General features: G+C 52.9%; 3 protein-coding genes across 3 annotated transcripts in view; 2 read left to right on the top strand and 1 right to left on the bottom strand.

Annotated features, from left to right (window-relative positions):
* LOC133349966 (phytanoyl-CoA dioxygenase domain-containing protein 1-like) overlaps window positions 1-26,190 on the top strand; it is a 129,379-nt gene that overhangs the window by 42,148 nt on the left and 61,041 nt on the right. The gene's annotated exons all lie outside the window — the stretch shown is intronic.
* Window positions 9,069-18,361, bottom strand: LOC133349952 (uncharacterized). The gene is made up of 10 exons (XM_061563858.1): window positions 17,634-18,361; window positions 15,019-16,551; window positions 14,768-14,860; window positions 13,957-14,061; window positions 13,705-13,814; window positions 12,921-13,118; window positions 12,193-12,355; window positions 11,757-11,922; window positions 11,405-11,499; window positions 9,069-10,599 (listed from the first exon to the last, which is right to left on the bottom strand). Exons 1-10 carry the CDS (start codon window positions 17,800-17,802, stop codon window positions 10,514-10,516), a joined length of 2,718 nt encoding a protein of 905 aa, XP_061419842.1. The 5' UTR covers window positions 17,803-18,361; the 3' UTR covers window positions 9,069-10,513.
* On the top strand, window positions 18,933-24,474 carry LOC133349957 (cis-aconitate decarboxylase-like). The gene is made up of 8 exons (XM_061563869.1): window positions 18,933-19,088; window positions 20,439-20,535; window positions 21,159-21,403; window positions 21,660-21,749; window positions 22,138-22,343; window positions 22,846-23,200; window positions 23,596-23,787; window positions 24,071-24,474. The coding sequence occupies exons 1-8, from the start codon at window positions 19,053-19,055 to the stop codon at window positions 24,443-24,445; spliced, it is 1,596 nt and encodes a 531-aa protein (XP_061419853.1). The 5' UTR covers window positions 18,933-19,052; the 3' UTR covers window positions 24,446-24,474.

Genomic DNA, 26,190 nt, shown 5'->3' with positions numbered 1-26,190 from the left:
TTGGTCTTATAGCTGATTTTGCTTCCGCGATTCTCCCTCTTTAGTCTTTTGTGAAGTCGTTGCCCTATGTCAATAGACTCCCCAAGTACACAAATTCCGTACGTTAACAATCTGTCTGCTTCATGTTTTACGCACGATTATTTGAGCCAGTCTCGCGCCTCCCCTAGGTTGACTCAGTGTCAAACCAGTACCGGGTGCGGCGTGTGAACGAGAAAGACAAAAGCGGCCAGGCGTGGTGCTGGCCACCCCCCCCCCCCCTCCACCTCGTGTGCCGTTCCGGCCTTCATAGGTGCTACTCGCTGATAGCACTTTCCCTGACAGTCTGTTAAGGCTACGCGGGGGATCTTTGTCTTTGTATCTCATCACGGGGGAACTGAATCCACTGCAGGATCAAAGCCTCACGAGCATGGCTTTGTCGTTCATAGGTGGTCGTTCGACCATACTTCACCACGCTGGTCAGTGCGGGGTGATGGAGGAGGGGGTTGTGGTCACGAGCGGTTCAGAACTGCAGACATATCACCCGCCACTGATGTTTTCCGTAGCTTCGAATCGAACTAAGCGTGTTCATAATGCACTGCGCTAACCACCGCACTACTGCTCTTAAGAAGGGCCGTTACCCGAAACGTTGTCCTGGTATAATGTCGTTGTGTGGCAGTGTTTACGAGGAACGTGGTGAGAATGTGATGCTTTGGACTGGAACTTATTCAAAGAGTCGTGGTGTGAACCGATCCTATCTCAGAATTTGAACTTTATCCCAAATTGGCTTACATCCATTGCCGCAACGATCAGGGGCTGGTGGTTGATACAGGGCGCCGCGGTGGCTATGAGATGTTAACTACTTCGCCTGGAAAAAAATTCGATTTAGAGCTTTCGTGACTGCAGGGATTCATCTTCTTGGTTCTTTCGGTAAAGTTGCGTAAAAGGGATGTAATAAAATAATAAAAATAAAACATAATAAAATTATTCTCACGACGTTTCGGCCACAACGCAAGTAGCCGTCCTCAGGTGAGGCGAAGAGGTCACACATCTTCTTGGTTCTTTCGGTAAAGTCACGTAGTAGGGAAGTGATAAAATAATAAAAATAAAACATAATAAAATATTTTTTTATTTTGTTATGTTTGATTTTTATTTATTTTATTATGTTTTATTTTTATTATTTTATTACTTCCCTTCTACGTGACTTTACCGAAAGAACCAAGAAGATACTTCGCCTGGTTTGCAGGAGGTCGTGGGTGCGATCCCGACCCTGACGCCTGCTGCTGTATATTTGGAGTTTGAATGTTCTCCCCGTGGTCACGTGGATGTTTCTCTGGACCCTCCGACTCCCCCCCCCCCCGCCCCACATTTAGAAACACGCGTTTAGATTATTTGGCTGCTATAAATTGCCACATGATAAGTCACTTCGTTAAGCTATCATTTGTGGCCAGGTCGCTTCTAAAAATAACTATGTAGCTGAGTGGGCCTTAACTGGTAAAATAAAATAATAAAGTTTAGTTTAGCTTTGGAAATCCCCTGAAACAGGTGTGTTTCGATTTGGCCGCTAGATGGCAGTACAGCAAGTAGAATCGTGAGTCACCGTATGCAGGCTTTGTCATGTCATATCCTCGAACGCGGGCTTGGGCTTTCTCCGATCACTGTGGTTTTCCGCCAAACGGAAGAGAAACACTCCCTGAAATGAAAACAAATAATATTGGACACACATCTCAAACGTAGCAGCAACCTCTTGAATGCGCGCATTGAGACTCACGTTTTCGTGGCATATCAAATAGCAGAGCATCTATAATCGAGGATGATATTGGTCGCGAAAGCCTCCGTGTTCAACTAGCAGAACATTGTTCACAATACAGGCTTGTGTTGTGTGTGGGTTAGATCGTGTAAATATGAATGTGTCGTCAAACCCGCCGCCACCAGAACACTTTGACTATCGTTCCCGTAGGGTTCTGAGATTCCAAGTAAAATCCGATCGAGATTTTTTTACCGCCGCGTGGGTGAAGTCTTGTCCAAGCAGCCGCCGCCGCCGCGACAAAAAAAACCCCTCCCGTGGCGGGTATGGTCATCATCCAGCAGTGGATTAATTTAGGCGGATCAATGGACATGACCAGGTCGACCCGCGATTATCCACCACCCCACCACCGCCCCCACCTCCCCCCCCGGGGTTTAACCGATTGCAGCCAAATAAGTTGCGCAAATGTCGACGAAAGTCGACGAAGGTGAACAAATACTGCCCGCGGGCGATGTGGACACGGCGGGCAATGTGGGCGATGTGGGCGAGGTTGGGTGATGCATTCCGAGCGCGGGTTGATGGAATGCACACTCGATGGGTAGTAATGCTGAGGTCATTAAATCCACCACCACCACCACCCGGGGCTTGAGGACTCACCCCTTCCTTGTAATTATTTTGTTAAGTGTCGCGAGAGGTCACCACCATTGTGTGATGATGCGTCGTGCTTTAAAAATGTAATAAAAAGTTCAAGCATCATTTATTGTAAATCCGTGGTTCACATTCACTTGCCAATCCACTGCTGGATGAATGCCTCCGCCACGCTCCCCCCTCTCCCCAGCCGCCCACACGGCCTGCCAGTCACCGGTAGCTCCTTCACCACGCTTCACGAAGCCTCACCACGCCTCACCACGCTCGTAAGGACGGGTCGGTGAAGTTTGTGGTCATCAAAGGGTGATAATGTTGGGATTATTTGTAATAATAAGCTATAGTTCAATTTATAAAGCGCGCAAATTTGCAGACGTAGTGGCCGCAACTCAGAGGCGCGGAGCCAAGCTCAGAGTCGCTCGAAAGCATGATTGTAGAAGTGAGTTTTTAACTCTCTCTTGAAGGAGGCGATTGAGGTGATGCTGCGAATGTGCAGAGGGATATCGTTCCAGACTGTTGGGGCTGCCACCGAGAAGCGGCGCATAGACACGATGACCATCCTGGATCTTGGTATCAAGAGGAGGTCGTGAGTCGCGCTGCGCAGGCATCTGCCGTGTGCTGGACCGCTTCAAATATCATCACTCTGCCCCTGATGTGTGGCCGTGGTCGGGGTAATCCAACTCGGCTCGCCGGGTTCATTGGCGCAGTTCACTCGACCGCTGCGCCACCGCTCACCACGCGCGTGATGAGGGTGGCAGAGCCGCATCCTCAGCATTTCCTTACAACTCATTATAATCATCCTTTGTGTTAAGTGTGTTGTCCAGCCCTAGCGCCTACGAATTGCACGGTTGGCTACGTACGACGCGAAAGAAGTTCTACATCCACGCATCAGCAGCACCAGCAGCCTTATCAGCAGCCTTATCAGCATCATATTCCTGATAGGGTATTTGTCAGCCTTTCCTGAAATAGGCTATTTAACTTCTTGGTTCTTTCGGTAAAGTCACGTAGAAGGTAAATAATAAAATAATAAAAATAAAACAATACAATACAATTGTCACGACGTTTCGGCCACAACGCAAGCAGCCGTCCTCAGGTGAAGAACAGGGCTGTGGGAAAGACAGCGTCCCTTCTACGTGACTTTACCGAAATAACCAAGAAGATAAATCCCTGCAGTCACGAAAGCTTTAAATCGAAATGTAGGCTGTTTAAGTTAGAATACTGCGCGTGTATATATTTCTAGAGCTACCTGGATCGTATCGCTGCACGTACGCTCTGCACTTCCTATGATCATCTTTCATTCCATCGAATTTCGACCCTAACGCTACCCACAATTAAACTAACGGGACATATTCTGTACTGGTACAATTGTTTTTGAGTACCACGAAGCGTAGGAAACAAACAATTTGCATACTTTTCGACCTGTTCTTCACCTGAGGACGGCTGCTTGCGTTGTGGCCGACACGTCGTGAGAATTATTTTATTATGTTTTATTTTTATTATTTTATTATTTCCCTTCTACGTGACTTTACCGAAATAACCAAGAAGATGAATTTGCATAATGCTACGAAGGAAAACAGACGATGTGGCTGGCGGGTGTAGTCCGCTCAGGGTAACAATGCAACAGCGTGACTCAAAGTGCGCGGCAGGACAACATCGCCTTGGGGGATACGCGGCCCCGCCTGATGCCCGGCTCCGCGGAATTCATCCGCAACCTCACCGCGCTCGCTGCACTACTTGCGCTCACGCAACTAATTAAAACGTTTACGCAAACTTAATTTGGAGCTTTCGTGACTGCAGGAATTACTCTTTGGTTCTTTCGGTAAAGTCACGTATAAAAGAGAAAATAATAAATTAATTACTAGCATACGACGTTTCGATTGCAACACAAGCAATCATCATCAGGTATAAATGAAATAGAAACACAAATCTAGTATACTTAGAAATGTAATGTAATACAACAGAGAGTCGGATAACATAACAGTCAACACCCTACCTGGTTGATTACGTTTTTAATGAGAATGCTAAATTTGAGAGAGAGATAAAACACAGAACCAGAGACATATAGACCGACATATAAGCAGAGACAGATATCACAGAGATACATAGAGAGAGACGTACATAGGCACACACGCATGCAGTACTGTATAGAATCTTTGTTACATGATTTATGGGAGCGTTGCCGTAAAGTCGAGTTTCCGTAAGTCGGGGTTTCCGCAACTCGGGACCGTCTGTATAAATAAAACGCAGTATGTTATTACTTTTATCACAAGTACTGTACTGTAGTCATCGCAGGGTGGCCGTCCCATGGAAATCGGCTCGTTCGGAAGCAGGGCGGTGTGGGGGATGCCCACACCGTGTGAGTCACCCCCTACGCCTTCAAACATAAACCGCGTTAATCTGACACCGTGACGCCTGCCTGTCAACCCATACGGTTTACCCGTATTCTTGTGCAGGGACATTGAGTTAAACGAAACAACTTTTTATACTCTTAGGTTTTTTCGGTAAAGTCACGTAGGTAAAAATAAATAATAAATAATAAAATGATAGAAATAATAATAGAAAAATAAAATATTATTTTATTATTTAATTGCTATTAGTATTTCCATAATTTTATTATTTATTTTTATTATTATTTTTACCTACGTGACTTTACCGAAAAAACCTAAGAGTTTGAATCCTTGCAGTCACGAAAGCTTCAAATCTAAAAACACTTTTGTCTACGTGTTTGCGTTTCTCCCTTGCGATGGGACTTTGTAAGATGAACGTTGAGATTTATTAGTGGCACGGGTTGACCAATAAGTTCTGAATTGGTCTGTAATCAGGTAAAGAGCACTGATAAGGGGTTGACAGGACAAGCGAGGGAATTAACACCTCGCCCCCTCTTGCACACAGTGACCGCGAGAGTACCCGTCTCATGCCCGTGCAAGTCACACGGGACCCCAGGACATTCACGTGGTCATTTCCTCCACGAACGGGAAAGAAAAGCGTGGTTCCCCGAGTCTCTGGATCGCACTTAAAGTTCCCGGTTATTGGGCGTGTTGTGTTGTTATCAATAAATTACATAGCTGTCAACCCCGTATCTGACCAATTCAGGCCTTATTGGTCACCCCGTGCCTTTATAAATATCAACATTCATCCGACAAAGTCCCATCACAAGGGAGAATCACAAACAAAAAGGCAACGGTTTTTTTTTGCCCGTACTGAAACGGCTGTTCGCCGTATGGACCTGAAAACTCAATATCCCTGTACAAGGATACGGGTAAACCATATGGGTTGACACGGTATGAAATAAACTCGTCAATAGGTAAATAAATAGACACATGAATGGCATTCCCCTTTATTTTTTGTTCGTAAAAAAAACGTCATTTTTTTCTTTATTTTACATTTTCGTACCGGTAGCTATCCACTTCCTCTAACGTGTAAAGCGATCGCTGGTCGTATCGCAAGCGGCACGTCACCGTGGATCGTCACTGAGACTTGGGGTCGTGTCGTGTAGCACTCTCGTGAATGTAAAACCGAGCAGCTGATTGGGCCCTTCCTGCTGAAATAGACAACATATATCTAACAACAACAAGGGCACTCGTTATAACAAGCAGGCTGAATTGCTCGTGCAATTAACGATTTCCTCACTGGAGGGGCGGGTTTGGGGATAGAAGGAGGGGGGGGGGGGAGTGCGCCTGGGAATGTCTCCACACACACGAGTTGAAGGCGAAGTCGTCAAAATTCCTCCATACTTTCCCACCCCACCAAATTACGCTCACTCATCTCGCCTCCTAAACATAGAGCTGATGACATCAAGGCGCGTTCATGCCCCAGGCGCCGTAGAACAGATCTCTATCTGGACATTCCCATTGTAGGCAGAGGTATATACCTAAACACTGCCATTGTAGGCAGAGATCTCCATCTCAATACTCCCATTTTAATGGACTTTGTTCCGCATCTTCAGCCCTTATACCTGGTCGGGGTGTAGATGCACCACTCTGTCTGTCGCCGTGATTGTCCTTATCAGGGCGTGAGCCCCAATAATCCCCACTCAGCAGGGAATTCCCACTAACGTTATGCAGACAACTTCATTCATTATTCTACCTTCCCATACAATAGCAGGTACGATTACTCATCCTGCCTGCCAATAACAGATCAATAGCAGCTTGGCAGGCTGGCAGAGTGGTAACATCTGGCAGACACATTCAGGAGAATACGCCACGTGTTATGCATTGGCAAGACGCATGGACATCTGCCAGATACATTCAGGGGAATGTGCAGCGTGTTACGCATTGGCAAGACGCATGGACATCTGCCAGATACATTCAGGGGAATACCCCGCGTGTTATGCATTGGCAAGACGCATGAACATCTGCCAGGCACATTCAGAGGAATGTGCAGCGTGTTATGCATTGGCAAGATACATGGACATCTGCCAGATACATTCAGGGGAATACGCCCCGTGTTACGCATTGGCAAGACACATGGACATCTGCCAGATACATTCAGGGGAATACGCCACGTGTTATGCATTGGCAAGACACATGGACATCTGCCAGATACATTCAGGGGAATGGCACTCGGCCGTTGGACATTTCTGGGCCTTCGCTCCCGTGCCACCTGGACTGTGGAACTCTCTGCCAAAGGCTGTTTCAGAACGTCTGGTTCCATTGGGATATTCAACTCCTTCCGTCTATAGACATTCATCTTCAACTCCTTCGTCTATAGACATTCTTCTATCAGAAGATTATTTATATTTTAATTCGGCCACTTGTTACCCCCCCCCCCCCCCCCATTGTCATTGATATAAACAGCTTTGATTTGTTGTGAAAGTGTTGACTTAAAGTTGTCGTGACTGCTGGAATTCATATTCTTTGGGTCTTTCGGTAAAGCCACGTAGATATAAAAATAATTTTTAAATATATATATCACGACGTTTCGATCGCAACACAAGCAACCGTCACCTGATGTCGATTGCTTGTGTTGCGTTCGTCACCTGATGACGATGGCTTGTGTTGCGATCGAAACATCGTGATATTTTTATTTTTTATTATTTTCTACCTACGTGGCTTTACCGAAAAACCCAAAGAAAGTGTTATGAAAGGCTCTACATTATCTGTAACTATTATTATTATTTGTTCAAATTTCATTGATGGTCACCAAAGACAACAAGGAGAACCAGAAGGCAGTTCTTCTGGAACTATTGCTTTTTTAAATCCTTTATATTAAGTTCACTTGCTCGCTTGCTTAGGACCGTGCAAATCTTTCGGTCGTTTTTTAACCCACTTCCCGTGATCCAATCGAGCTGACATTTTCAAAAAAGACTCGTTGTGCGTGACACACAGACTCGTTGTGCGTGACAATTAATGTTCGTGAAAAAAATTTCCAAAATTTTACACTTTTTAAGACAAAAATATTATATTTAATTACCAATTGCTTAATGCTGCCATGCAATCATCTGACCCATAGGTGGCAGCCATCTCAAGCCAGATGACGAGAGAACTCTAGCCGCCACGCATATAAAGGATTTATAGTGAAAACTTTGATTTTACGGGTTATACTTGTTACTTCTAATAACGTGCAAAAGGCCGAGTGGTTTTTGTTTGGGACTTTTCTGCCAGTATCGAAGTATAAAAAAATAAGGATTGATTTTACCCTTTCTGGCAATAAAACAGGAGTTAATATTTCGATTTAAAGCTTTCGTGACTGCAGGGATTCATATTCTTGGTTCTTTCGTTAAAGTCACGTAGAAGGGAAATAAAGAATCAAGAATAGGAGTTAATATGTTCAAACACCAAATAGAAACCTTTCGCGAGGAATCGAGTCTCTAGTCTGACACTGGTGAGACAGGGCCCTAGAGAAGGCCGTCTCTGGTGTAGACCAATCAGTTTCAAAGACAATGCCATCTATATAACTACTAGCTTAACTACCCGGCTTCGCCCGGGACTTGGATTCTTTTCTTTGGATTAATACACGGCCTACGCGGAGGGTGGGGGATGCGTGACGTCACCAGGCACACTGCATGACGTCAGCAGGCATACTGCGTCACGCTGCCGCATGCGGGTGACATCACAGATGTGACGTCACCGCTCACTTGCCGTGCAAAATCTAGCCATTATTGCGCCCCCCCCCCCCCCCGCAAAAAAAATACAAAAGTCTATTTTTATACTTTTTGCATTGTGTACAGTCTGGAAGCTACCCACATACCAAATTTCAAGTTTGTTGCATGTCGGGAAGTATGCTAAACATTTCGAACAGACACACATATTCACAAATTTCCCTTTTATGTTTTTAGATAATCAGAGCGAGTTTGTACGCGTGTTCACCACAACAAGCACCGTGTGTGGTCAATGCAGTAAATTGATTCCTTGCAAAAAAAGTTAATATTTGGTGTTTGAACAGCTATAACATCTCCTGGTTTTTTGCCAGAAAGGATGAAGCATATTCTTATTTTTTCATGTCATCTTTTGTTTGTTTGTTCACCTTTCTGTGTGTTGCGGGTTTGATCGTGCGATCGACTCGCGTGACTTTTGTGTCTCCGTTTGACTCAGAATACAGAGCTTACTTCCACGAGTACCTAGAACCTTGTGTTTTGTTCTGTGTTTTCTTGTGCCTGCTTGCTCTCACATTACTAATGCTACACTGGGGGTCATGTTTGTCTTGTCTGTGTGCCGTATGCCGTGCGTTTGAAGCGAAACAAGTGGACGAGGCGATGGTGTTTTTGGTAAAATGCGTTGTATTTGTTGGTGATCCAGCACCGTCCATAGGCACAACAACACAACACCATTGTACAGCACAGAATAAATAGCGATCACGACATGCGCCCCTTGCTGCACAACAACAACGCAACGAACATCATGTTTTGAGCATCCCATGATCATTATTGCACTGGGAAAATTGCGCAATTATCGTTCCCTGATTCCTTCATTCATCATCATCGTCATCCTCAACATCATCATCACCACTCTCATCATTCATCAATAACAAGCACCATTTTCACCATCACCATTATCACCGCCACCACATTATTTACCAACATCCTGTCTATCACAATCGTCAACAATTCATCATCACAACGCTCTTCCTCCCGATGTTAGGAAGACAACTGGAGGTAGGCACTTTTAAATCCTAGATTTAAATCTCACTTCTTTAGAACTGTAGTTTTTGTTGCGTTTAGTTTGTTGTGCTTCCCGTGCGCCTGCGACTAGCACGGTCAGTTGCGTACGGCGCGAAAGAAGTTCAACACGCACACATACAACAATCATCGTCTTCCTCATCACATTATAACCAGCATCGCCATCATCAAATGATCATTGCCATTGACAGCTAATCGTGAGAACAACCACCATCGTTTAGTCATTGCATGGGGTCGGTGCCACCATCCACACGCATAAGCAGCCGGGAATTAATGTAAACGGAGTAGCGACTATTTCATAATTTAAACGTTTTTTTTTTACATCGTAGTGATGGTAGCGGTCTCTAGCGCCCGAAGGTTGTAACGCGAACCGGGTCGCGTTCAACGCGCACGGCGAGACGCGAGTTTCGCGAGTTCAAGTTTCGTTTTTTTTGCGCATTGAACAGCAGTTTGAGACTCAGACTATAACAGTTTATCGAACCTTAACGGTATTAAATAGAGATTTGATAAGAGGCTATGTACAAACATATATATACACTAATTATCTTCTGTTAGTACCTTGCAGTGTAACTCTGCCCATTTTCTACCACGTACTCTCCCAGTACGCGCCCGACAATTCCAGTTGCCAAACATCGCAAGTCAAACTTTCATTGTGCGGTCACTGCCCATCCACGCGGGCACTTTAGCAGCTAGGCCTACGTTTAAACATGACACAGCCCTCGACGTCTACCCCCACCCAACCCCCGAATGAATTGCTTTAACTCCAGAATCATCTTCTTGGTTCTTTCGTTAAAGTCACGTAGAAGGGAAATAATAAAATAATAAAAATAAAACATAATAAAATAATTCTCACGACGTTTCGAAATCGAAATTTAACTCCAGAAGTTGAGTGCCAACGCAAGATCAGTTTGTGTTCATCTTCAACTCAGATGATTTGCGATGCACCCCCCCGCCCCCCCCCCCCCCCGTCATTGTGACTCCATCTGCACTCGCGGTCTTCACTCCTGCATGGGTCTCCTGTCGCCTCCTCAATCTCTCTGCACCTTCACTCGCTCGAAGATCTGGTGGACCTTGGCCGCAGGGACGCAGCCTTCACGCAGGATGCGGATCCCCTCTGCGAAGGAAGCAGACGAAGAGGAACCGTCAGATGGACCCTCTCCTATCCCGGTAGTTTTTTTTCACGAACACAGATGTATTTTATTCATCCCTTTAAGATGTTATCTTCAGTGTGCATGGACACATTGATCATCAGCAGCAGGAGCATTAAATTCATAATGATCAGCCAGTAACATCATCATAATCAGTAGTAGCAGCAGCAGTAGCATGAAAGTCATTATCAGCAGCATCCTCACCATCATCAGCAGCAATATTAAAATCATCAGCAGCAGCATCATCAACAGCAGCACTGTAACTTCCTGTGCTGTGTGTCCGTAAAATGTAATACGTTGTACGTATGTATGTTGAACTTCTTTTACACCGTACGTAGCCAACCTTGCTAACCACCAGCCCTTGCTCAAACCCCAGGCTCCACACCTTTTTCATCTGCTCTGCCTATCACGACCGCCTTGCTTGCCCAAGCGCCGACGTCTTTATACACCTGCAGCCAGATTCACGTTAATTTTTTTCTCAAGGCTGAGACGACCTTAGAGGAATCCCAGGGCCGGTTCAGATTATCACTCGCCATCAGCGGCCGGGATGTCGAACTCAGGTCGCCAGGTTCGTAAACGCAGGGCGTTAACTACCACTCGAGCGGTACACACACACAGACAAAGATTCCCCATGGAGCCTTTGAACAGGCTGTCCGGGGCAAATTCCGTCAACGAGCGCCCGTTTGTGTCGGCACGGCGCACGGGTGCACAGTGTCGCCAACGGCTCGATGCAGACGCTCGCACGCGGACAAGCGCACGCCAGCCGCTCACCCCCGTCGATGTCGAGGCAGTTGACCACGGTGGAGGCCACCGTCTCGTTGGAGTCTCCGTCGCACAGAACCCCGTCCAGCTTGTCGCCCAGGCGCCTGCGGGGGCAGCGAGAGAGACTCTCACCACGGAGCGGAGCGAGCGCGGCACAGACCCACTCCGGCTGGTACTGCCGCCGTGAGAGTGTGTTGTGGTGGTGGTGGAGGTGGTAGTGGTTGTGGCTGGTGCGTCCTTGTTGCTGTACTGCTCACCCGATCACCAAGTCGTGGTGGGTGCTGTCACTGTGTGTGTGTTGTGGTGGTGGTGGAGGTGGTAGTGGTTGTGGCTGCTGCGTCCTTGTTGCTGTACTGCTCACCCGATCACCATGTCGTGGTGGGTGCTATCGGGCTCCCCGCTCGGGTTGGCCGAGGTGATGGCGAGAGGCCCGGTCATGGACACGAGGTGTGACGTCACGGTGCTGTCCGGCACGCGGATCATGATGCTGTCCGCTGTGCCCACCAGGTCGTACGCTTCCCCCACACCTGGGCACATGGAGGCAGGGAGGGGGGAGGTCAGTACAGCAACAAGGACAGCAGCAGCAACGTTATCAGACTCAACACCACTGCTGCCACTATCATCATCGTCATCATGAACATCACCATCAAAGCCACCTCCATCATGACCACCACCATCATCATTATCACCGTTAACGATCCATCTCCCACCATCATCATTATCATCATAACCAGCAGCACCAGCAGGACCGGCCACCGGCACCGCGCGTCGCGAGGCTCATCAGCAGTGCAGGTTACCGAGGCGCAGGAGCCAGTCCCCCTTGGGCACGATGCAGCTGATGCCCCCCGGGTAGACGCCGCTCATGAACTCCCAGAGCAGGGGGCTGAACGGGGGGCGCACGGACGCGAGCTGCTCCAGGCTCGAGATGCAGATGCACACGGGCTTCTCCTGGGGCCGGTCCTGCAGGGTGGGGGGGGGGGTGCAGGGGGGGGTGCAGGGGGGGGGGTGCAGGGGGGGTGCAGGGGGGGTGCAGGGGGGGGGGTGCAGGGGGGGGTGCAGGGGGGGGGCAAACAGAACAGAGAACCATTTAATAATCTTTGCTCGCGGTTCATCAGTGTAAGACCCCCCCCACACCCCCTCTCCACCCGTCCCCTCGCCCCCTAAAGTTCGACTGTGGGGGAGTGATCTCGTCCAGTGCAGGTACCCAGGGAGTGCTGCGAGCACTACGGGAGCACTCTGGGCACGACGCGAGCCCTGTGCGAGTAGCTAGGACAGGGGCTGGGCAGTCTGCGGCTCGATCGACACTGAGTTGCCTTTTGCTCTTTTACCGAATTCTGAACAAATTTAAATTCTCTCCATTTTCCGCTTTGCCAACCCCTGACCTCGAACCAAGACGGCGGTCGGTGCCGTTAGCCCGAAAAGTTCTACGAGTAGCCCCTCCCGGCGAGTAGCCCCGCCCCCCCCCCCCCCGAGTACCTCGCCCCCCCCCCGCGAGTAGCCCCGCCCCCCCCCCCGCCGCGAGTACCTTGATGGCGTAGATGCGCTGGATGGCCCCCGGGTGTCGGCACGAGGCGGCGAGCGCGTACACGGTGTCCGTGGGGACGCCGCACACGGCCCCTCCCCCCAGCAGAGCCGCGATCTCGCGCAGGCCGCTCGTGCGCCGCGACACGGGGGTCACGCACGGGGGGGCCGCGGGGGTCTGCGAGCTGCGGCTGGAGGGGGCCTGGAGGGGGAGATGCGGGGGGGAGGGAGGGTTACAAGAGCGTGGGAGACAGAGTCAGAGAGAGAGAGACCGGGAGGAAGCATGTGGACAGAGACTCAATGAGCTACCGATGAATAAATCAGCACAGGCGAGGAACCCCCGAGTTACCTATCCACTCTCGGAGTGATTCATCTCCAATGTTGCACTCACGCGTGCGCGTGCGTGCGTTGCATTTCCTGCAGAGGCGACACGCGCGGCGGGCGCTGCCAGCAGAGGGCGACGCGTCTCTGTGAAGACGCGCGGACGGAGAGCGCTCTGCGGTGTCTCTGACTCTCTGCGTCGCTTTATCCCCTTGGCCTCGTGTCTCCCCGTGTCTCCATGCCCCCCCCCCCCCGTGTCCCTCTGTCCCCGTGTCTCCCCGTGTCCACGTGTCCCTATGCCTCCCCGTGTCTCCATGCCTCCCCGTGTCTCCCCGTGTCTCCATGCCACCCCCCCCCCCCCGTGTCTCCCCGTGTCCCTCTGTCCCCGTGTCTCCCCGTGTCTCTCCGTGTCCACGTGTCCCCGTGTCCCCATGCCTCCCCGTGTCTCCCCGTGCCGTCCCGCTCACCCGCAGCAGGGCGCGTCCCAGGGGCAGCAGCTTTCTCTCGAAGACGCAGTTCGACACCGAGGCGAGTGCCCCGTACGCACAACTGAGCGCCAACAGCGCCAGCATCACGTCTGGGGGGGGAGGGAGACAGGGGGGAGACAGGGGGGTGAGTGGGGGGTGGTCAGCGATGATCAATGGTGATCAGTGGTGAGTGACAGGTCAGTGATGCGTTGATGGATGTCGTGCTGTGGTCATCATCTTCGTCGTCCTCACCCTCCAGTGGCTGGGGGAGACTCTCGAGTGTGAAGAGGAGGAGGCAGATGACGAGGATCTGCATGACGAGCGTGTGGAAGAGGAGGACGAGGTTCCCGTACGCGGCTGTGGCGGACGAGGGGGTAACGGGGGCATGGGGAGGGGGAGACTGTGTGAGCGGCAATTGTCGTCACTCACCCAGTGTCATTCATCCAGTCACTCACCCACTGTCATTCACTCATTCAGTGTCACTCACTCAGTGTCACTGATCCAGTGTCACTCACTGCGTTCCACTCACTCACCCAGTGTCACTGATCCAGTGTCATTCACTCACTCAGTGTCACTCACTCACCCAGTGTCACTGATCCAGTGTCATTCACTCACTCAGTGTCACTCACTCACCCAGTGTCACTGATCCAGTGTCATTCACTCACTCAGTGTCACTCACTCACCCAGTGTCACTGATCCAGTGTCATTCACTCACTCAGTGTCACTCACCCAGTGTCACTGATCCAGTGTCATTCACTCACTCAGTGTCACTCACTCACCCAGTGTCACTGATCTAGTGTCATTCACTCACTCAGTGTCACTCACTCACCCAGTGTCACTGATCCAGTGTCATTCACTCACTCAGTGTCACTCACTCACCCAATGTCACTGACCCAGTATCACTCACTCACCCAGTGTCTCACTCACTCACCCAGTGTCACTGACCCAGTGTCACTCACTCACCCAGTGTCACTCACTCACCCAGTGTCACTGACCCAGTGTCATTCACTCACTCAGTGTCACTCACTCACCCAGTGTCACTGACCCAGTGTCACTCACTCACCCAGTAATATCAGGAACATGTTGATGATGAGACCAGCGATTGCCCCTGCCGTGAACCCCGTGTCATCGCCTGGAGAAATATTCAGGGAGAAACCTGCAAACAAACCAAATCATCATCATTAAACTACCACGTCACAGAAATCACATCACTGTCATCATCGTAACCTGAGCATTGCCTTAGCCGTCAAAACAGACGCCCAAATCCTATCATTAAAAAATAAATACATCAAAAAAGCAACCACCACCGCTCACCCGCCAGCCGCAGCCAAGCCCACACAGCCCAAAAGGCTGCGTAGCAGAAGGGCATCACGGATCCGCCGGACGCCTTGTGCAGGAGTCCAACCCGGGCCACGAACAGCTGCAGCAGAGCTCCGGGCAGCAGCACCCAGGGCAGGGAGAGGCGAGCGCGGAGCGGCTCCGTCGAGTGCAGCGCGGACATCGCGGCCACGCCGTTGCACAGGTAGAACGCGGCGTCTGACAGCTGCGCCATGGAGGGGCCGGGCTGGTTGTTGCCCGCCTCGTTGCTGCTGCTGCTGCTTCCATTGCCGCAGCTGCAGCACCTGCGGAGCGCGCCCAGGAAGGCCCGCAGGCGCTGCGAGGCGAGGGGCACGGCTCCGATGGGGACGAGCGGCTTCTCGGCGATGGAGTTGATGAGCCGGGCGAACGTCGCGTACAGGTTCACGGCGGCGTGCGCGCAGCACGCGGCGCCCAGGAACGCGTAGCGCGCCCTCGCCGGGATCTGCGGGATGGCCGCCACGGCGAGCAGCGCGAAGGACGAGTTCTCGACGGTCTCCAGGATGTCCCTGTCCAGCGACACGAGCAGCAGCACGACCGCCGCCACCAGCAGGAACCAGTCGCCCACCATCGCCAGTCGCGCCGAGTCCAGCTCGCCCGCGGCAGCCGAGGCGAGGGCCACCTGCTCGGTGGACACCACGAATTCTTGCCACGCGTGCACCAGCCAGAAGACGCAGCGCAGCACCGACTTGGCCCCGTGGTACGCGTCCTCGCGCAGGAACGCGTAGTAGGCGGCGAGCAGCTGCGGCGCGGAGTTGACGCTGAGCCAGAGCGCGCCCGCAGTGAACGTGTGCGGGAACCCGAAGCAGTAGAAGGCGAGGATCACGGCGGCGACGGCGTCGCAGAGACAGCAGAGCGCCATGGGCTCGGCGTACTTGGTGTTCTTCTTGCGCTCGTTGCCACCCGCGCCGCCACCGCCGCCGCCGCCGCCGCTCGCCGCCTTGCCCGCGCCCAGCAGCAGGACGTTAAAGAGCGCGTTGCCGAAGCCCGGGAGCACGTAGCGCTGCGTGATGCCCTTGAGCAGCAGCGCCACGGAGCCGTAGAGGCCCGCGGCGAGGATGATCAACTCGAGGGACCCCGCCACGGGGGCCGCCCAGCCCAGCGGGTACGCGGCCAGCACGGCCTCGAACACCAGCACGGCGGTGATGGCGCCGAACACGGGCGGCATGATGTAGTTGGCCGTGGCGGAGCAGAAGGCGAGGATGGCCGACACGCAGATGTACGCCACGAGGCTCGCCACCGCCGTGTCCGACACGAACGCGTCGGGAGCCGTGGCGTGCTCGACGGCCGCCAAGGCCGTGAGGTTGTCGGCCGTCGAGTTGACGGCGGCGGCGAGGGTCACGGCCCCGGAGATGATTCGCGAAGCTCCGAAGCCGCTCCAGAGGGCGGCGAAAGCCAGGAAGGCCGTGCCGCCCAGGTGGTCGAACTTGCGGAAGGTCAGGAGGCCGGCCACCAGCTGGGTCACGCCGCCGATGAGGACCAGGTGCACGCCTGGAGGTGTGCGGGTGGGAAGGGGGGCGAAAGGAGGAGGGGCGGAGAGAGGGGAGAGGAGTCAGAGTGGGAGGGAGGCGCGTGGGGTGCGCAGTGGTTGGTGATTGTGGTAGGGGGTGCCGCAAGTCGATGAGAGTGACGAGTAATGGAGCTGCCTTCATCATTAACAACAACATCGCTAGGATTATTATTAACAATATGGTCACCAATATTATCAATTGGACTGCTTCCACCACGACCGTTCACCATCATCATATAAATAAAATGTATTTTACTATCATCATCATACAAATAAAATGTATTTTATATCATTATCGTCGGTATCATCATTGTCATAATAAAAACCACAAAAAAAATTATTTTGTCATCATCAAATCCACTTCCATCACCGTCGTCCTTATCAATATAATTTGACCGACTTCCTATGCTACCATTGATTTATCGTCATTCAATTTGATAAACCATCATCATCATCGTTATAACCACATACACCATCAATTGATAAAACCGACACCACGTAAAACCATAATCATCAAAATCATCAAGGCCGTCTGCATCACCATCGTCATATCAACCTCGGCGATTGTCATCATCATCATCAAAACCACCTACATCAAAACTACCCAACACCTTCACGATCATAACTCTCATTAAACTACCTCTACAATCATAATAATAATCATCAAAATCACTTCCACAACCACCATCATCAACATCATCATCACCGTCGTCAAACCCACCTTCACGACCATCGTAATCAATCAAAACCACCAACGTCATCATTGTCATGAAACCACCGCTGTCATTATGCTCATCATCAAAACCACCTTCATTCTCATCGTCATCATCATACATAAAACAATCCACACGATCATTGTCATTCAACCGTCTCCATCATCATCATCAAAATCACTTTCACAAACACTATCATCATCACTGTCGTCAAACCCACCTCCACGACCATCGTTATCAATAAAAGCCACCAACATCATCATTGTCATGATACCACCGCTGTCATTATGCTCATCATCAAAACCACTTTCATTCTCATCGTCGTCGCCGTCACCCCCCGCCCCCCGTACCGGACAGGATGTTGTTGGTGGGCGAGAGGTGCGCGGCAGCGCGGTGCGTCGAGAAGTTGTGCATGGCCACGAGCAGCGCGCTCACGGCGTTGGCGAGGAGGCCGAGCACGCCGGGCTCGCTGTAGAGGACGGCGGCGAAACCGCGGCTCTCACCCCCCGTGCCGGACATCGCGACACGCGACACGCACAGAGACGCGACACGCAGACACTGCGCAGAGACGCGACACGAGACGCGACACAGAGACGCACAGAGACGCGACACAGAGACGCGACACAGAGACGCGACACAGAGACGCGACACGAGGCGCGACACGAGACGCGACACGAGACGCGACACGAGACGCGAGACGCGACACGAGACGCGACACGAGACGCGACTCGAGACGCGACACAGAGACGCGACACGAGACGCGAGACGCGACACGAGACGCGACACGAGACGCGACACAGAGACGCGACACTGAGACGCCGCACAGAGACGCGACACTGAGACGCCGCGCAAAGACGCGACCGACACGAGACACAGCGACGCGAGACGCAACAGAGACGCGGGTTGTCTCGACGCAGAGAGACGCCTCGACACGGAGAGACGCAACGCGAGACGAGATAGCGCGACGAGAAGCGAGACAGACGGAGGAGAGGAGTAGAGGCGCGACACGATGTCCGCGGAGTGTGCGGGACGCGAAGCGGAACGTTTCAGACTCTCGCGTCTCTGCTACCCTAGAGGACTCGACGGAGAGTCTCTTTATCTCGGGGAGGGGGGAGGAGGTGGAGGTGAGACCTCTCACCTGTCTTCACCCCCACCCCGCACCCAATCCCTGTCACCCCTCCCCCCTCCTCGCATTCTTCCTCCCCTCCCCCAAACTTCCTTTTTCTGAGGTGACGAATTACGTCACTCTTGGACACCAACTAATTCCACCCTCCGCTGCGTGGAGACTCTTGCCCAACCCCCGATGTGTCCGTCACGAGAGTGCGTGGGATGGAAAGTGGCGTGGGTGGAGGGTGAGGTGGGCGGGCGGGCGACAAGACCCAGTTTCTTCCTAATCTCCCAGCCAATGAGCGAGCTGCTTCGGCCGGGATTTCCCAAACACTCTCAAAAATTTCCGGACTGCTGATCAATGAATTTGTTTTTTTTTATGGTGGTTGTGATGCTGCCGATGATGACGATGCTGTGATTGCCCCACCTCCACCCACCATACCCCCCCTTTCTGCATTTGCACATCCTTCCTTTCACATCCTCACCCCCCTCTTAATTCTCAATTTTAGTCACGTGAGTGGAGGGGGGGGGTCGCAGAGACGCGGGTACATAAGGGGCGAACTCCTAGACAGAGGACATCGACGATTCGTGGACCTCAAGACTCCGACTCGACGCCCTCCTCCGCTTCTCCTCGTCGCTACTCAAGTCCCACTCGGCTCATCATGACCTCCTCGGCGCTGCTCCTCTCCGCTAAACAGGTGAGGTCGGCGGCGAGCGCGCTCCAAGCCCCCTCGCTCTACTCATGCACCTCGCCGGGTCTCAAGACTCGTTCACGAGAGGGTGCTGCGTGCAATTGCTGGGGCAAGACACCGTCTTGGTGTTTGTGTATTTTTTTTAAATACACATGCAAGAGTCTGTAATAACTGTTATATATAGAGAGAGGTATATTTATACAGCCTGTAACTGTCACACAGACATAGTCTATAATTTGTACATAGGCTATAAAACATAGTAAATACAGTCTATAATTATTGAAATACAGTCTATAATATTTATAGACTATTTTTATATACATTATAAACTGTAAGTAAACAAGACAGTCAATAATTTTTATAGAATGTATTATAGACTGTAATTATTAAATACAGTCTATAATTTGTATACAGTCTATAATTTTGTATACTTTTTTGTAGACAATTTAATTATTTTATAGATATTCCACAGTCACAAATATTAAATGATTATTGCCTCTGAAAAGTTATTCTTGTTCATATTCCGTCATGAATTTCGTAAAAAAGAACAATGTAAATAAACCAGCGGATTGCTTTGCCGGCAAAACGCTATCGTGGGTGGAGGCGTGGCGTAGTGGCGATTGCGATGCGCGACTGCCCAAGCCGCCTACTCCATCCGTGTTCACACCGCAAACCGCGCAAAAACATTCTTACATCACACACGCGCCACACGCACGCGCACGCACACGCGCACGCACGCATTGTGTGTGTAGTCCAAAACACTGCGATGATAATTTCTGAAAAAATATTTATTTGCACGACATCATCAACACGCATGCGTTAGCAGATTTGAATCTCGTGTGATTAAATGCGAACAGGTATGTGTGTTAGCATGGGCAATATTGTTCGCATTAAATGTCGTATTAAGTGAATTCGTTGGTATGTGTTTCAAGCGATTATTCTGACAAAAGATATTATTCAGACAGAGGCAATGAGTGGATATGAAGGAATAAACTCTCTGTGTCAATCCTCTCTCCTCCCCCTGCCTCTCTCCCAACTCTCTCGTCATCTTCCCCGCTCTCTCTCTCTATCATCTCCCCCACGGTCACTTCCTCCTCCTCCTGCTCTCACTTCTCCTTGCCTCTCCGTTACTACTGCTCGTCTTCCCTTCCTCCCTCTCTCTCCTGTTCTCCATTACCTCTCGAACCACGCTCGCAATCTGAAACTTTTCACTCTCTCCTCCGTCTTCCATCTCGTTCCACTCTCCCGCCTACCTCTCTCTCTCTGCCTCCTCCCTGCCTCTCTCCCCCTCCTCTCCCCCCTCCTCTCCCCCCTCTCCTCTCCCCACTCCCCCCCCTCCTCTCCCCCTCCCCACAGACGCAACCCCTGTTAAGGGCCCCCTTCAGCCTTCTGCGGGGTCCCAGCTGCAGGGGTCTCCACAGCGCGACCGGGGGCAGTGGAGCCCCGCTCAGAGGTGAGACCCACGAAATGCCGCCCTCAACTCCACCCTAAACTCCCCCCCAACTCCACCTCAACTACACCTCAACTCCAGCCCAACTCCACCCTCAACTCCACCCTCAACTCCACCCTCAACACCACCCTCAACTCCATCCTGAACTCCCCCCCCCCAACTCCACCCTAAACTCCCCCCCCCCAACTCCACCTCAACTCCTCAACTCCACCCTCAACTCCACCTCAACTCCACCAAAACTCCACCCTCAACTCCACCAAAACTCCACCCTCAACTCTATCTCAAATCCACCTCAACTCCACCAAAACTCCACCCCAACTCGACCCTCAACTCCACTCCAACTCCACCTCAAGTCCACCCCAAATACGTCAAAACTCCACCCCAACTCTACCCCAACTCCACCCCAAATCCATCTCAACTCCACCCTCAACTCCACCCTCAACTCCACCAGAACTCCACCCTCAACTCCACCCTCAACTCCACCCTCAACTCCACCCCAACTCCACTCACACCCCGAGTCCCCACAACTCCCAACGATAACGACACTAGCCCCGCGACGTCATCGCCTCCGTTCACGAATCCGGAATCCGTGGCGCTGAGCCCAGTCCGCGTGTTCGCTCCCGCAGAGAAACCTCAGCTCCAGCAGCAGCAGCCGGAGGAAGATTTCCAGCAGCAGCAGCAACAGCAGCGACGGGAGAAGCCCAAGGGCAGCTTCTCGCAGTCGCTGGCGCAGCTCACGGCCGGGCTGGGCCCCGAGCACGCGAGCCCCGTGGCTCGGAGCCGCGCCACCCGCATGATGATCGACGCCGTCGGCGTGGGGCTCCTGGGCGCCCGCACCGAGGTGGCGCAAATCGCGCGGAGCCACGGGGAGGTGAGCGCGGCGCAGGGACACGGGGACCCGGGGGGGGGGGGGTCGTGTGACGCGCGATCGTGGTGCCCTGGTATCTGCCACGACATCTCCAGTGGAATTATTTGACTGAGGCTCGTTAGCACGCGATGCCTGTAGCACAATTGTAAACAATCGAGGGAGCAATTAACGCAAATTCAAGCAATCGCCTCGATCTGTGGCTCCTATCGCTGACATCGACCTCCTTCTCACCCCCTCCCCTCCAATCCTCCGCCCGCAGCTCCTCTCGGCAGGGGGCCCCTGCACGGCGTGGGGCTCCAGCGGGGTCCGACTCTCAGCCTCGGCAGCGGCTTTCGTCAACGGGGTCTCGGTGAGTGGCATGATGATGATTATTTGAATGCTGATGTTGATGACTGTGGTGATTAGAATAAATATGAGCGTGCTGATTATGTTGCCGATTAATCGTGGTGATGATGATAATTAATAGAATGATTAATAGAAACATATGATGATGATGATGCTAATGAGCATCATGATGATTATAATGATGATGAGAATGATGATGATACCTCGTGCACGCCACGTGGCAGGCGCAGGCCATGGATTGTGATGACTCTCCGCCACGATGATGATGACGATGATGATGATGACGATGAACGTAATATTACTGCTCCTGATGATGACGATGATGCTTCTGCTGCTGCTGCTGTTGACGACGACTGACGATGACACCTCGTTTTCCTCCTGCCCGTGGCCAGATCCACGCGATGGACTTTGACGACACGTGGCACCCCGCCACGCACCCGTCGGGCTCCCTGCTCCCCGCGCTCCTCGCCGCGGCCGAGGCGGCGCCCGCGGGGCAGAAGCCCTCGGGACTGCAGCTGCTGCTCGCGTTCCTCGTGGGCGTCGAGGTGCAGGGCCGCCTGCTGCGCTGCTCGCGCGAGGCCAACGACATCCCCAAGAGGTGGGTGCGTGGGTGGGGAGACAAAGGCGGACGGGCGAGAGGGCGGCCAGACGCGTAAAGCGTCAAACGGACTCGGCACACAGAGATGCGCGCGCAAACACACAGACGGACGCACAGAGATTGAGACAAAGACATAGATCTCCCGTATAGCCTTGAACAGACCTTGGGGGCAAGTGCTGTTGGCGAGCTAATATTTTATTTTTATTAATTTTAATTTCATTTTTTACCTACGTGACTTTACCGAAAGAACTAAGAGTATGAATCCTTGCAGTCACGAAATCTTCAAATCTAGAGCTAATATGAAGTCCGGCACGGCACGCGAGGGAGTGGGTGGCAGCACCACGCCCGGTCGCCTATGTCACACACACACACACGGTGATTGAGCCAGACACATTGGGACAGACACACAGATACAGGCACACGGAAGACACAAACAAGCAGACACACAGTGAGCTTCACACAGCGACACCCACACTCACCCTCCACCCCTCCCCTGCTCCAGGTTCCACCCCCCCACCGTGGTGGGCACGATCGGCGCGGCCGCGGGCTGCGCGCGGCTGCTGGGGCTGGAGCCGGCGCGGTGCCTGCACGCCCTCGCCATCGCGGCGTCGTTCGCGGGCGCCCCGCTGGCGAACGCGGCCACGCAGGCCAAGCCGCTGCACGCGGGCCACGCGGCGCGCATGGGGCTCGAGGCGGCGGCGCTCGCTGCCTCGGGGCTCCACGCCAACGAGGCGATGTTCGACCTCGCCGAGAGGGGCTTCGGGGCCTTCTACCCCGACTACGAGACCCCGCGCACCCCGCTGGACCCCTGCGGGGGGGCCCCCCTCCTGCTGGAGCAGCAGGACGTCGCCTTCAAGGTGAGGGCCGCGGGTGGGGGGTGAGGGAGGTGGGCGGGGCGAGTATCGTGCTGGGGGATCGCGAGGAACGCTCTTGACAAGGGGAGGTGGACGCGGGGAGATCCATTTAGAGATGGCCCACTGTAAATGCGCGCGTCCCACCAACCCCGATGCACGGATTGAACCTCTCAGCTGAGACCATTGGCGGATGCACCACCTGTGTTCCCCACTGCCGTAACAACGACAACGATCCTCCGCATAGTCTGAACAGACGGTTGGGGCAAGTGCTGTTAGCGAGCACCTACTGTCATCACACGCACGCAGACGTCTGCAGTATTACATGGGACTGGTTGACCCCATCGCCCCCGTGACCTCGTGACCTCACGTGCCCCCTCCACCGCCCTTTCCCCCCACAGCGCTTCCCCGCGCACCTGGGCACGCACTGGGTGGCGGACGCGGCGTGCGCGCTGCGGGAGCGAATCGCCTCGGTGTGCGGGGGCCACGTGGACACGGCCCTCATCGAGAGCCTCGTGCTGCACGTGCCGCGCAGCGCCTACGTGGATCGCGCCTTCCCCGCGGACGAGCACGAGGCGCGCCACTCCTTCCAGGTGCGAGCGAGCTCACCTGTACACTCACCCTTGCCTCCACTCGCCTGTGCTCTCACCTGGGCGCTCACTCATCCGCAAGTTCGCCAGCACACTCACCTGTACACTCACCTGTACACTCACCTGTACACTCACCAGCAACACCTGCACGCGTCTCCCGCTCAACCTCCTCGTCTCCCTGGGCTCTCTGCCTCCCCCCCCCCCGGGCTCCCCCCCCCCCCCTCTACACCCCCCCCCCATCTCCACACTCACCCCCCTCTCCCTCCTCTCCCTCCCCTCCCCGCAGTTCGTGGGCTGCTCTGCGCTCCTGGACGGCGCCGTGACGCGCGCCTCCTTCGAGGCCCCCGCGCGCTCCCGCCCCGCGCTGCGCTCCCTGCTCGAGCGGACGCGCCTCGAGCACCCGCGGGACAACGTGCCGAGCTTCGCCCTCATGTACGCCGCGGCGAGCGCCTCGGTGCGCGGCCTCGAGGTGTCCGCGCGCTGCGACTCCTTCCTCGGCCACTGGCGGCGGCCGCTGGGCCGCGAGGCGCTGCTGGGGAAGTTCGCGCAGAACGCGGCCGGGGGCGGCGTCGGCGAAGCGAGGGCGGCGGCCGCTGCCGCGCTGCTGGAGAGGGTGGAGGAGCTGAGCGACGCCTCCGAGATCTGCCGCCTCCTGCACTGAGAGGAGCGGGGGGTGCGGAGGGGGGCAGGGAGGGGGGGTGGGGAGAGGGGAGGGAGGGAGGGGGGTGGGGAGAGGAGAGGAGAGGGAGGAGGGTGGGGAGCGGCAAGGGAGGGGGGTGGGGAGAGGGGAGGGAGGAGTGGGGAGTGGGGAGGGAGGGGATGGGGTGGGGAGAGGGAGGGGGCTGGGGGAGGGAGGGGGTGGGGAGAGGGGGGTAGAGCTGCTTGACGCCTCCTGCACTGGGAGGGGTGATGGGGGGGGGCTCAGGTGGTGAGGATTTATCTTCAATGCACTCACGTGCATTTCTGTAATTTATTTGTCAAAAATAGGGAGAGCGAGAGGCAATCAACTGCAGTATATAAAATAACTAAAGTATACAGCTACAGTATACATATACTGCAGCATACAGTATATCAGTATATATATAACAGTATACATATACTGTAGCGTGCATATGGTCTGGCGGGCGGGTCCCGCCTTTCGGGCAGGTTCTGGGGAATTTCCGACCTGGGTACAGCTGTTGGCTGAGTTCACGCAATGTATGTGTTCATTGCAAGCGAGAGAGAGAACGGACACAATCGTGCAGTTTCACTATAAATCATATCGTGCTCCATCGGCCTGTCGGACCAATGTCATACCCGGCAGCATTTACTTAAAAACCTTGGCCCGGTCTCGACTGCTGTGTCCCCAGCGTCCTTTGCTCTTCTCGCACTCGTCTCCTGTGTGGCGAAGTTTGGTTAAGCTACATCCGCGAACCGCAACTGGCGTGGATGAACACCAAATGAGCGTACAAGAGCACAGAGTTCGTTTTTTCTATATTTGAAATAGTAGGTAAATAATAACGAGATGGGTACAATTTTTTTACTGTGTTATTGCTCATGACATTTGAATTGTGAAAAGAGGATTTTATTGGTGTGGGTGTGTATAAACGTGTCATCGTGAGCGGTGTATAGTTCATGATTTTATGATAATAAAATATTTGATGAAAACAAATCGTGACTTGGTCGACTCACCGCATATACAAAAGACGCTCCTCTTATCAGCGAAGACACGGCGGAGGCAGTGCGGGTTTATCCCAGTAGCAAAAGTAGCTACGCGTGCTACGGGCACCGCACTTTCAGGGGCCCCGCGCTAAATGCTTTCAAGCTAGCAATTCCGGTTCAGTGACTCTACACTTGGTCTATTACTATAGTACTATACTGCCTTCAACTTTTATGAACGACTGGGTGTTTAAGGTTAGCGATTTGTCGTATTATCCGGCTGTGTAGCAAATGAAGAAATACAATAACTTGACTACGCGACCTCACTCCTCCTATTCCGCGAAGTAACAAACCCCCCCAAAAAAACGATCGCGGTTTAACCCCGCGGATTACAGAATAAATCGGAGGCGTGACCCCTCGCCGTTATCCGCGACGAAAAATCGCGAGAAATCGGAAGCCGCGTCGCTACGAATTGTTGGTAAAATCGCGGTTAACCGCGAACAATCTGGATTAACAGGCCCGCGGATAATAGGAGTCGCTGGTAATCGGAAACTGATCCACAAGGATATTGAGCATGGCTCAAGTTCCCTCCATCATATCTGACCTCAACCACCTCCTCGCCTCCACACCTCGTGTCGACACATTCGTAGGCAGAGAGTGGATTCGTCCTGAGTCACGACGAGGGGAGGATTGGTTGAGGTGGCTTCACTCGACACTTGCTCAAATCATTTGTGTCTTTCGGTAAAGTCACGTCGATAGTTCTAGATT

The sequence above is a fragment of the Lethenteron reissneri genome, chromosome 32 (genome assembly GCF_015708825.2).
Source record: "Lethenteron reissneri isolate LAM-NWPU_2019-01 chromosome 32, ASM1570882v1, whole genome shotgun sequence".
Classification (NCBI taxonomy): domain Eukaryota; kingdom Metazoa; phylum Chordata; class Hyperoartia; order Petromyzontiformes; family Petromyzontidae; genus Lethenteron; species Lethenteron reissneri.
Note: the sequence above shows the minus strand (reverse complement) of the source record. Positions and strands in the feature narration are given on the sequence as shown.